General features: G+C 33.7%; 1 protein-coding gene across 2 annotated transcripts; it reads right to left on the bottom strand.

Annotated features, from left to right (window-relative positions):
• Nucleotides 1-2964: 2964 nt before the first annotated feature.
• On the bottom strand, nt 2965-10485 carry LOC106113679 (delta-like protein 1). 2 transcript variants are annotated; one of them, NM_001312360.1, is given in 6 exon segments: nt 2965-3986; nt 4304-4495; nt 5266-5457; nt 5584-5742; nt 5850-6003; nt 10300-10456. In NM_001312360.1, coding segments are annotated over 6 exon segments (1038 nt in total). In that variant the 5' UTR covers nt 10387-10456; the 3' UTR covers nt 2965-3732.
• Between the last annotated feature and the right edge of the window lie 3092 nt (nt 10486-13577).

Raw genomic sequence — 13577 nt, 5'->3', positions numbered from 1 at the left:
CCTTCACCATAAGAACGTCGGATAAATGTACATATGTAAATCGAAAAACACATTGGTATATGGCGGGATTCGAACCCAGGTTTTGCAGATTACAAGTCAATTGCCTAAACCCCTGAGTCACCGATGCTCTCTCTGCTCTCTGATTTATAATATTAGTAAGATAAGAAAAAATGCTCTATATATTTATTTAATTAACTTTATTAGTTAGATTTTATTTCTTCATCAAAAGATAAGTTAATTCCGTTCCTCCTAAAAAGGGATGATTGGTGAAGTCTTGCAATAATTTACTTGCTATACAAGGTATAAGATATTAAATAAGATCGGTTTCGTTAACACTAACGAAGGTTTCTATAAGGGCATAAAGGTGAACATAGTTTTTTTTTTATTAACTAAGCAATCAGGTCATTGACCGAAATGTCGAGATGCAATAATGAATACATTATCTGACGTTCTTGAATGCAAAACATCATGCAACCTGCACATATCTGAGAAGAAATTCAATGATATGTGTGAAGTCAACCAACCCGCACTTGACCAGCGTGGTTGACTATGGTCTAATCACCCTTAACTTAGGGTAGGCTCCAAGACCCTCGGTGGGGACATATAGTGAGCTAATGATAATGACAAGATACATGTGATTTAAAATACTTTCAACTGGTAATATTTTACGCTTATTAATCTTTAGTTATTTGATTCGAATCAGTTGAAACTAAACGATATTTAATTTAATTTCATAGAAATTTTATCTTCCATAGATAGAGTTCTATTTATGTAATAAAATGAATTTAAAGGTAACACGATTATTGCACGAAACTTTACAAATTTTCGTTTAGTAAAAAATCCAACGAACCTATCTCTATTTTATCTTACTAATATAAATGCGAATGTTTAGATGGATGTCTTTTTGAAGTTATCTACTTAACATCTTAACGGATTACGATAAAATTTGGCATACATATAGAACATTTTATTTATTTATTTAAAACTGCATAGCATCCTTACAGTGTACAACCAATTTGACAATATACACACTTTACATAACAGTTTACACGATAACATATTTTATTATAACAGTAAATAACACATAACAATGATATATAAAAAGAAAAAAAGATACAAAGATAAACAGTGCCAGAATATATCAACGCGTAACTCTCATACTCTGGAAGAAGACATAGGCTACTTATGAAGCTTTTTTTAATTCAAGCGGATTAAGTCACTATACAAATATAAATCGAAAATAAAAACTAATTCCTAGGTAACGCATAAGCAGGAAAATATCGCATTATTATCTAACAGTAAGTAAGAAATGTTCCTAAAAACTATTCCTCTGGTATAAAACCACATAATCACGTAATTATAGGTTAGTCAATTAATTATATTTACAAGCAAAAAGTTACATTTTAAATACCTTCGTAACAAGAATCATAAGTCGGATGGGACGTGGTGCAACTGGGGACCAGTTTTTGTGCGAAATTCACAACTATGTAGTACAAGTTACCGTGGGTTTCTGAGACCAAAATTCCCGTTTATAATAATAATAATAATTTTATTTATCTCAGATAACATAGTTAGTAATGGCTTAAAAGTAATGTTAGTATAAACAATATTAAAAGAAGTGAAGTCCCACAGCGATGCCAGAATGCGCTAGTCTACATGTAATTGTATCCAATACTCTAGCATCGCAAAATCCTGCCAATGTTGATATCTCTATTTTGTTAAAGATGAAAGACAGATGACGATATGTTTTATACATCGATTTTGGTCTCAGAAATCAACGGTTAATCCAGGATGTTTGTACCAATGATAAATATCTCTACTTTCTACTAACTGTTGCCCGAGACACTGCTCGGTAATAAAAAAACTTAATAAGTAGACTATGTGTTCTTCCAGAATATGTTCTACATCTATGCCAAACTTTAATTAGATCCGTTTAGCCGTTCTGAAGATACCTTCTATTATATAATAACAAACATCCAACCATACGTGTTTTACGTGTTTTTTTTTTGTTAAAATATTATATTAGTAGATTTTTTTTGTAAATTTACTATAATATTTCTTTTACCATTCCTAAGCTCTATGCCTGTGCTAGGATATGGTTCACGACAATAGTCGAATGTCGGGATTCGAACCCCCGGCCTCGTGATCGGAAATCCGTACCCTTAACCATTAGGCTATTTTTTTTATAACAGCAGGGGGCAAACGAGCAGCTGGAACACCGAGGTGTTCAACGACGCCCATCGACATCAGCAATACCAGAGGAACGGCGGATGCATTGCCGGCCTTTGAGGTGGTGATAAGCTCGCTTCTTGAAGAACCCTAAGTCATAGCGACCATTCCACAACGCTGCTGTGCGATTGCCGCTTGTTTATAAAATTAGTACGATTATTGTATAATATGCATAGAAAAAAAAGAATTAATATCTCCATGAAATCTACAAGCAGATTAAAAAATACACAGTATTTGAGATCTCATTTTAAAAGTAATTTAAGTATGTTACGTACTGGAAATTTTATATTTTTTACTACCAAAGACATTAGTATGTCGTGTCGGTGGCTTTGAATAAAAATGAGACGAAAAAAAAAGGAATCGACTTTAAATGCCTAAATGGAGAGTAACTTAACCGCATTAGTTGACTGAGAAGGTGATTTTTTAATTGACCAGCTGGGATCGGCAACGCCTTTAGTAAAACTAGGTAAAGTTGATACATATGTATGCGTTTACGGAGTATGTTATTGAAGAATGACTCTGATAAAATAAAAGACGACCGCAATATTTAATCATTAAAAAAGAAAAAATCCTCGCTTCTAATTTCAAAATGAGGGCATAAATATTTAAAAAAAAATAATTAAATAAAAATATTTTAATACGTCAATACCTGGATGACTGTTGTTAAAGAATTTTTTTTTTAGCTAAATTAAATTAAGAAAACACGCTACGTAAGGTAAAAATAAAGTACAAACATAAAAAATTATCAAACTTTATTAAAAAATCAAGCCTCAAATCAAATTAAATCTATATTATATCTAGCGAGAAATAAATAAAAGCAGTTCACAAACATACAGACATACCACACTATAAATAAATTTAAACATATCACTCACATACATAACACGTCAAAAAAAGTTTGCGATCACCAAAGTTGGTTTATATTTTTTTTAAATATTAGCAAATTTTTTTTGTAAATTTACTTATATTTCTTTTACCATTCCAACCAAGCTCTAGGTTTGTGCTATTATATTATTTAAAATATGTCTTTATCAATTGGATTTTTCAAATAAAAATAATGGTTTTTTTTTACTAAAATATACAAAACTAGCTGTCACTCGCGAGTCCGTTGGCGCGAAATTAAAAAAAACTAAGCAACTTGTTCTTCCCGACTGAATTCTATATCTACGTCAAATTTCAGCGAGATCCATGCAGTCCTTTTGAGATATCTTCCAACAAACATCTATCCATACTTACATCCATCCAAACATGTATTAACTTTTGCGTGATCACAATTTTTTTGTTGTGTTTACATACCATACAAAAACCTTTAATATTAAGTACTATAATACCATATTTGACCTAAATTCCACTGCCATCAAGCTTGTAATAAAAAGTGTTGCTGTCTCTATTATATTCAAAGAAATGAGAGAAACGACAATAGTATTTTATACAAGATTTCCGGCAATAGAAGCCCACATTATGATAATTTATTTTTAATGTTGTAAAGAGTTTGTTTATTTTTTATTCAGTCTCATTATCAAGATTATCATCCTTAGTTGATACTTCTATTTCAATTGGAGTGACGTCATCAACATCGCTTCCTTCTGTGCTGTTCTCTGCTGCCGGTGTTGTCATATTAGCTGGTAAGTTTTCACAGAACTTTCCACTCACTCCAGAAGGACAATTGCATCTGAAGTTACCATCGTTTGCCTCCAATGATTGACATCTACCACCATTCTTGCATGTATCAGGATTCTTCTCGCAGTAATTTAGTTCTGCAAAATGTAAATCGTAAAAGAATAAAAAAATACAGTTAGTTTCTGAGACCAGAACCTCTGTATAAAGCATATCGTTATCCCTCTCATTAATTTTGACAAACAGAGATAGCGATATTTTTCAAACGAGGATTTTGGTCTCAGAAAGCCATGGTTAGATATCTAAAATGGTTTCTATAAAGTTTAAAAATGGAACTAAGCAAATATTACTCTTATTAGTATTTCTATCGACTTGAACTTTCAGTAAGGCTATATAAATATACAGACAACTTAAATAATGAAGACAGACAAAGGAGTTTACTCTAACTCTGACATACCTTCATCACACAGCATGCCTCCCCAACCTTCCTTGCAGATACATTCCCAGGGTCGGTTACACGTGCCATGCACACAGCCAGGGTAGGGATGGCATTGCGCGCAGTTCTTGCCCGTCCAGCCAACCTTGCAGCGGCACTCGCCTGGTCGTCGACAATAACCACGCTCCCCGTGACAACCAGGCGCGCAGATTGCTGCAAACATGACAATCTTACTTAATATTATAAATGCGAATGTTTAGATAGATGAATGTTTGTTTGAAGGTATCTCCGGAACAGCTGAACGGATCTCGATGAAATTTGGCATACATGTAGAATATAGTCTGGAAGAACAAATAGGCTACTTATTTAATTTAATTTACTTCCACGCGGACGGAGTCGCGGACGACAGCTAATAGTTTAATAAATTTAACAATGATCAAACTCTCCCCTCTGTATTTCTCTTCTAAAGTATGTAACCTGAGTACGTTTAAATAGTTTCATCAATTTCCTTAAGGTTAAATCGGACACAAGACTAATATAAACATTACTAAGTTAAGATTTAATTACTTCGATGATATTAACTTAAAAAAATCAAGTTTTGATACATGTATAAATGTTATGGTGTACAAGTATTGTCAAGTTATTATGTAACAATTGCAAGCGACAATCGAAGAATATTGATGAGCACTAAAACTTAAATAGAAAGAATAGAAAGTGACAATCTTTTATATGATTGGTTACGTAAGCGAAAGTGCAATAATCTTACTAATATTATAAATGCGAATGTTTGGATGGATGTATGTTTGTCAGAAGGTATCTCCTGAAAGGATGCTTGAATCTCGCTGAAATTTGGCATAGATGTAGAACATAATCTGAAAGAACACATAGTTTTTTTTTATTCCGCGCGGATGGTGTCGCGGGCGATAGTTTTCGCACAAAATAGTCGAGAAGTCTAGCGTTTGATAGACCAGCTGTATACTAACGTGTTTGACACAGTAGTCCAGTGTATCCAGGCAGGCATTTGCACTCTAATGGCTTGTCGCAGTAGCCATGCTGGCAGCCAGGCAGTGGCTGGCAGGCGCGACAGGTGGGCCCTGACCAGCCCAGCCGGCAGCGGCACTCGCCCGGTGCCTCACAGTACCCGCGCGTCGCGTGACAGTCAGAACGACAAATCGCTGAGACAGACAAGTATAAAAACATATTGTAACAAATTATTTTAGTTATAAGTAAACTGGACTAAACCTGTAGAATTACTGACTTGGAATTACTCCAATAATTTTAATTTAGATTCTAATACTTACGTTCAGTGCAGAATATCCCATCCCAGCCAGGACGGCACTGGCATTCAAAGGAGACGTTGCAGTAACCGTGTTGGCAGCCCGGCATCGGGATGCATTTATTGCAGCGCTCGCCGTAGAAGCCCATCTTGCAGCGACATTCACCCGGACGGTTGCAGTAACCTGAACAATTAGACATTATACAACGAAACTATGGTAGAGACCAACAGAAACAGAGACGTATCTGCAATTACGGATGTCTCTAATACTATTATAGAAATGTTACAAACCTTGTAAAGGGTCACATCCCTTCTTACAGATGGGTACGTCGCAGAGATCTCCCTGCCAGCCAGGCAGGCACTTGGGCTCGCCGTTGTCATCGCATACATAGTGGCTGTGTTCGCTCTGCACAGCGGGCAGCTCGCACGCCTGACGGAATGGCTTCTGAGATAACGAGATCATTGTCACAGGTGCATCGTGCAGTCAGTGAGTGAAGCCTTTAGCAGTTTAAGCTGTGTTAGTGACGATGAGGATTGTGATTTGCTTACTTCAATAATTGACGACATACTCTTCATGCTGTAACTTATTATGTTGAGTATTCTGATTAGGGTAAAAGGTAGCCTTTCATTATTTTACCTCAGCCAGATTGGTCATTGGTAGAGTATTACAAGAGCGTCGGTGGCTCAGTGGTCAAAGCACTTGACTTGCAATCTGCAGGTCCTGGGTTCGAATCCCGCCATGTACCAATGTGTTTTTCGATTTCCGATTTACATATGTACATTTACCCGACGTTCTTACGGTGAAGGTAAACATCGTGATGCAACCTGCACATATCTGAGAAGTAATTCAAAGATATGTGTGAAGTCAACCAATCCGCACTTGGCCAACGTGGTTGACTATGGCCTAATCACCCTTAACTTAGGGTAGGCTCCGAGCCCCTCGGTGGGGACATATAGTGAGCTGATGATGATGATGATGAGAGTATTACTGAAAGGTAAATTCATAAAAATGTGACTTCGAGTGACGAAGGGACATAAAATAGGTCTTGGCTTATGACATTAAAGTCACCATTTTTCTCATGTTTATCATATGTTATTAAATAATATTAATATCCAGCTGTTAAAACATAACGGAGCTTAGATGACCTAGCTCGAACGAGACTACTTTCATGCAAACAAACCCCGCCCCGCGCCCTCTTCGCTCCAGCGCCCCCAGTCAGAGCAATCCGGCAACGAACGACCTCGCTCCGCTAACGATCAAATGGGGAGTGAATGTACGAAACGGAAATAAAATAAACGAGTTGACATAACAGTATTATTATTATTATAAACTTTTGTATTTTGCGAACGTCAAGAATATCTGACCCGGTGGGCATAAATCAAACTAAATTATGATAGCTCACTAGCGCCCTCCTGTCAATGTCAAAAAGTATCACAAGGACCTTTTTGTACGGTAGTTGACATGTCATGTTTTTTTCTTTTATGCCATTTTTTACGACCACGTAGGTTTTATATATTTTTGGACAGCATTAACCGCGATAGCAGCGCCTCTAAACAACGCCAAGTATGCTAGTTTGACTATCTTTTTGTAATACTAAAAAGTTTAGCTACAGAAAATGATCGTTTAAATTTAGTAGTACCGAGACAGGTGTATACCAAAAACATATTTGTCTTTTTTCTCTTATCTCTCATTCTCTATGATAAAACAAAGACAACATTATGTTTTTGTAGTTGTAATTTCGGCATTATACTGAGAACTTTAACATTTAGTAAATGCTAAACTGTTTTTAATGCATTATTTCACATAATGGCATATTGATTGTCATTAATCAATTCAGAGAGATGTCATCTTTACTGCTTTAGAGTGAACCTTATGAACTTTCATCTACACGCAAATCATTATAAATACCAAGAGAAGATGAAAAGGGGATTGCGTATATTGCATTTCGTTGTGTTTATAGCAGTCTTATCGGATCCTGTACTCCAGAACATCCATAATCTTATGAATTTACCTTTCAGTAATACTCTCATCATCATAATCATCATTATCCGACGTTCTTACGGTGAAGGAAAACATCGTGATGCAACCTGCATATATCTGACAAGATATTCAATTATATGTGTGAAGCCAACCCGCATTGGGCCAGTGTGGTTGACTATGGCATAATCACCCTTAACTTAGAGTAGGCTCCGAGCCCCTCAATGGGGACGTATAGTGAGCTGATGATGATGATGAAGAAATGCCGATGCTCTGTCGGCTATAAAGAAAAGTGGTTATCTTTGGTTTGAAGTCCTGAATAGTATTTGTTGTATAAATCTAATTTGTTAGAGACTAGCTTTAAGGTAAATAAAAAAGGACATTGGTACAACTCGCGTTGAATTTCAAAGTAGTTCGATAAAACACTAATTATTCATGATTTAACCTTTTATAGTATTTAAACATAAATGTTGAGCACAGGTTAAAAAAGAAGACAGATTATGCGCGCGCAACGCTGTGCCTTACCTTTGCCACATTTAAGGCATCTTAGGAACGCAACAACTTCCAGTACGCCTTGCTTAACTAATTTAATGACTTAGTTTATTTAAATAGTGATCCAACAGCATAGTAAGTTTACTTGGTTGTCACGGTAATATTGGCTTCAATTCTCATCAACGGCAAAAGAATCATCATCATCATCAGCTCACTATACGTCCCCATCGAGAGGTTCAGAGCCTACCCTAAGTTAAGGGCAAAAGAATACTTAGGTATTATTCAATGAAGTTCGATAGTTTTAAAACTAATATTATTTTTTTAAGGTTACTATTATAGTTTTCTAGAGTAGTAATTCTAGGAGATAGCCTTTCCTAATTTTAGTAATATTATAATAAAAAGCGGAAGAGTTTGTTTGTTTAAACGCGCTAATCTCAAGAACTACTGGTCCGATTTGAAGAATTCTTTTTTGTTGGATAGTACATTTATAGAGGAAGGTTTTATGCTGCGACCAATAATTTTTTAATTCCGCGCGGGCGGAGTCGTGGGCGACAGTTAGTCCTAAAAAGTATTGTCTTCTAAAAATTGTCAGTGCAAGCCGATCTTGTTGATGTACCACAAAATGGTTACCACTGCCGAAAGATAGTCATACCTCTCTTATCTCTTTTATCAGACTGTCTTATCACCCTCTCTTGAAAAAGACAATAGAAACTCCTTTTTTTTTTTTTTTTTTAAGAGGGGGAATGCGTTTCGCATACCGGGTGCCTCAGGGAAAGCCACTCCGGTTATGTGGGACTCTCTCCACATCCCTAAAGGGACAAGGAGCCTACCCACTAAACCCCCTCTGGTTCCCTCGTCTCACTGTTTACCGGGGTGTGGGCACATGTGAAATACTCTTCGCACACACCGGTCGGTGACTGGTTTTGAGCCTCCACACTAGTGTAGACTCTGCACGCGGAAACCCGTGCGCGCCCTCTCTATCTCTTACTGGGTGGGGACTTCCCCTCATCCCTCACCCGAAACACAATAGAAACTCCTAGAAAGTTTAATTCGAAACAAAATACAGTTTTAGTAACAACAGCAAATACAATAGAAAAGAAAGCCATGACTCGACAGTTTAATCAAATGACCTATTGAATGTTGACCTAGCATATCTAATATATATTTGACCCGGAATGTTTTTTTTTATCTTTTCCTCCAGGACGGCAGCGCGGTGACTCACGACGGCCACTTTCTAATTTCAACGAGAAAGCAACAGAAAGTATGCTGGGAGGAAAACCAAGGAGAAAACATTGCGATATGCTAAGATAAACCCACTAAGATTTGTGACTCACATATTTTATGGTCATAATTTTATCTTAATGGAATTTGAATTTATTATAATGATTGACAAATAGTTTGTAATATCTTATATCTTTAAATGAGCAATTCTTGTATTGTATATATGAATATATATAATTGGAATCTCGGAATCGGCTCCAACGATTTTCATAAAATTTAGTATATAGGTGGTTTAGGGGGCGATAAATCGATCTAGCTAGGAATCATTTTTAGAAAATGTCATTTTATTCGTGTTTTATCGATAATCAACTTAAACATAAACTTAACTTTTTCTATCGGTAAGATCGAAAAATATTATTCATATTTCATTTTATTAGTAATTCATACTTAAATATAATTTCCAGGTCATCCAGGTACTGTTTTCCTTAAACACATTATTTCTTATTAATCGTATCTCCAATTAACTAATTTTTATCATCAGACACAAAAATTATTTAATATTTAGTTAAACACAAGACTTTTACTCAGACAAATATAAAACTTAACGCATTAAAATGTACCCGATTTTTTCGTCAATTCTTCGTAGAAATAAAAATTGGCAGCCATATTTAAATCACAATATTCGTTATGCAATTTATAATGATCGTAAAATTGTTTAAAAATGAATATTTTAACTTAAATCGTTAAGTTAACTCTATGTTAACTTTACTGTTTATATTTTCTACTTTAAGCCAAAGTATATTAATAAGTTTTTATACATGTTATGTATAAAACCTTAATCTTAAAATTTGCTTCTAATAAAAATGTTGCTAAATTATTTACGAGTTTGTTATAAATTTTATTAGTATTAATTATTCCACAAATTCGAATACATTTTGTAAATCATAAACAGATTATTTTAGTTAAAAACACAACACGGCAACATATAAAGCTTTATAAAAGCGAAAGCAAAATGCATAATTACAAAAAAAAATCATTAAAAAAACTTACCTGTTTTTTCCATTTAGGTAAATATTTCGCTGGAAAAACGATCGGTATAACGCAACAGAGAACAACTAATATAATTAAATATTTCATCTTCAATCCATTTAATATCAAGGTACAGAGCAGAGTGAATAAGATTTGCAATAACGGATGATGTTGGTAACGGTGATAGCAATGATGCGCGCGCGCCGGCTCGCCCGGTACTGTTATGTTGTGTTATTGAACTTGACTTTAGAGAGGCTACTTTCCCCGGATTCGCTTTACACTGGGCCACTAAACGAACGGAGTGAAAGTTACATTATTTGTATGATAAAATATACCGTTAAATAAATATAAAAGGACAGCGATGTAATATTTTAATATCTACACTAAATATAAAGAAAAAATATTTAATTGTTTGTTTGTTTGCATTGAATAGGCTACAATATCCCCGGGTGAGATGGGCTATATTTATTACTTTTTTTATTAATTCCGCGCAGACGAAGTCGCGGGTAATTGATAATTTTCAATATTCAAACATTTACCAGAAAAAGAAATGGTAAAAAAAAATTAAGACATAAAAAAACACAGCAAAATAAAACCGTGAAGTTCGTGGCCCAACGCCATCTAGACTGTACAGGCGACCTAACCAATCGCAGATCTGCAGACAGAAACAATTTCCATACCAATATCAAGTATCGAGATTCGAAATATTAAAGAAATGTTGTTAAAAACTTTCCAGTCTACCTGAAAACCTAAATACCGTACCAGCAAGAAAAGGATAAAATACCACTGTGAAATGACTTGATTACCGCACTCATAGTTGTAAAACGGTCATTTAAGGGTGCCCCTTAGTGTAATATCATAAATCAATAGAAACTGTATTCCTTTGTGAACAAAACGACTCAATAGGTTCAATTAAAAAGTTTTTAATACTTAGAGAAATTCGCATAGTAAAAACAGAGAAAAATATGTTATTATATTCGATTTAAAACAATAATTAGTAGCTTATCTGTTCTTCTAGACTATGTTATTCATCTATGTCAAATTTCTACATCTATGCAGCCGTTCTGGAGATATCTTCTAACAAACATCTATCCATCCAAACATTTTCATTTATATTCTTATTCATTTATTAACCTTATTCTTAATATATTACATTTCATATATAAAATACAAAAATATACATAATAATATATTATATTAAAAATAGAGCAACCAGTGGTCAGGGCTGCAGAGACAGGAACCTTCTCACGATGCGTGCGGTTTCTAGGATAACTGCCTTTTGTATCGGGCTCTTAATCCAACTGTGTAGCGAGAGCTTCTTGAGATGTTGGTCGAATTTATAATATTATTAAGATAATATCTCTTCTTACAACAGTCTTATAACAATGAATTATCCAGTTTTTAAGGAAATTTCACGAACATAAAGTAAACTTTGTCACAGCTAACGCCTATGAGTGCTTAAAGATATAAAAAAAAACTGATAAAAAATTTCGCATTTCGACTAATAGACGACCACTAGTTTTAGTAAATTGTATCAAAAATCTTATGAAAGGTTAAATAATAAAAGACAATACAATTATTTACTATTTAATTTATATAATTAATATTATATTGATCACCCTTTTATATACAATGTTATATACATTATTTAGGTCCATGATGCAGTTTTCATATATCAAAAGCCGGTGTAAATGCTTTACATATGTGCTAAATACATAAACAGAATCGTTTTAAAAAAATATTCAAAATCATTTAAAAGTATACAATATTGCCGTCTCTATCATCCTCAGGAAAAATTAAGAAAGAACAATAAATTATTTTAAAAATATTTCAGTAGTGTAATTTCGATGTTTAATATACAGCGTGGCCCAAAATTCAATAAGCCGGTATTTAACGTTGAATTTTGGGACACGCTGTATAATAAAATTTGTGGTAGAAAAACTGTAAACATTGAATTTTTGTCATCAGAAATCAACAGCCGTGACACTTGTAATATAGTTGTCTCTGTTTTGTTAAAGCGAATGAAAGGGATAGCTATATCTTATATGTTTGTTCCGAGTTATCTCCGAAACGGCTCAACCGATTTTCATGGGACTTCTACTAGAAGGTAGCTTACATATACGGGAGTGATATAGAATATTCGCTTTTTCTATATCTTTAAAAAAAATATAGTTTAAAACATTATTAACCCTTAATTCAGTAGTGTCCAGTGTGACGAACAACTAATTAAAAAAATCTACTGAACTAGTTTAGAGAAAATTACGTAAGTATGACTTTACTAAAAAAAAAAACATTTTTTTTTGCTGCAAAAAATTTCGTCGAATTAAGGGTTAATTAGAATCCTTTGGGACGAATGACGTGCTTTCATAACAAAGTCAAGTGTCAGATTTATTAGTGAGGTGACATAAACGACATTTTAGTTAAGCTAGTGTTGCGCCAGTACAACGACTGTCAGATTTTCTTCCTAACAATACAAGGGTCACGGCGAAGTCACGGCCAATGAAACTATTAAGTTTTTTTACGATAAAATAAATTATGAACACACTATCCATTTAATATTATAAATATTTATATAAATAATGCTAATATAAAATAATCTAAATAAGTTAAACAACATTAAATTATTTACTAATTCGCCCAAAGCACATTTTCAATTGCGATCATTTTGAGCAAGCTTACAAAATATTACACAAAATTATTTAAAAAGCATAATCACAAATATGGCAATATTCATTTCATTATAAACTCAATTAAGGTCGACTTCCACTAACACGTGACAATTTAAAAAAAAAACTTAAAAGGCTTTTTATTTTAATAAAAATATTTCACCAGTGGAAAAGATTTAACAAACATTATATTGAAATTAATTCCAAAATGCTTAAGGATATTTCTAGCCAAATTAAAATAGAATAAACTCATTTAGAACAATCTTTATGACCAAAGAAAAAAGACGTATTAAGATCTCTTTGGATATAACATATTTTCTTAGCATGTGTCTTTTGACCATTTAATTTCAGATTAATAAGTTTTGTTCGATTAATATTGTATTACATATATTAAAAAAAAAAGATTCAGAAAAGTTGTAGATAAACTCAGTAACTATAACTCTATGCAAATAAATAATAAAAATAAGACGTAAATAAGACATAAATAAAGTTAAAAATCCTAATAACTCTAAAATAATCTCATAGTGCTAATAAAATTATATTTAACATACAAAAAAAAACTATTAAAGTAAATCTCTTTTGATTTTGAATAAGATTAAAAAATTACTAAAAAAAGTGTTCGTTTTTCAAAAA

This window comes from Papilio xuthus, unplaced genomic scaffold (assembly GCF_000836235.2).
Source record: "Papilio xuthus unplaced genomic scaffold, Pxut_1.1 DF828177.1, whole genome shotgun sequence".
Lineage (NCBI taxonomy): Eukaryota > Metazoa > Arthropoda > Insecta > Lepidoptera > Papilionidae > Papilio > Papilio xuthus.
This window is presented reverse-complemented; position numbering and strand designations above follow the sequence as displayed.

Excerpts from the sequence above, each read along its gene's own strand:
- LOC106113679 (XM_013306535.1), bottom strand. The coding sequence starts at position 10,386 with ATGAAATATTTAATTATATTAGTTGTTCTCTGTTGCGTTATACCGATC. Across the intron at positions 4,496-5,265 it reads TGGACTACTGTGTCAAACAC|CAATCTGCGCGCCTGGTTGT; the intron begins GTTAGTATACAG and ends TCATGTTTGCAG. Across the intron at positions 3,987-4,303 it reads AGGCATGCTGTGTGATGAAG|AACTAAATTACTGCGAGAAG; the intron begins GTATGTCAGAGT and ends TACATTTTGCAG.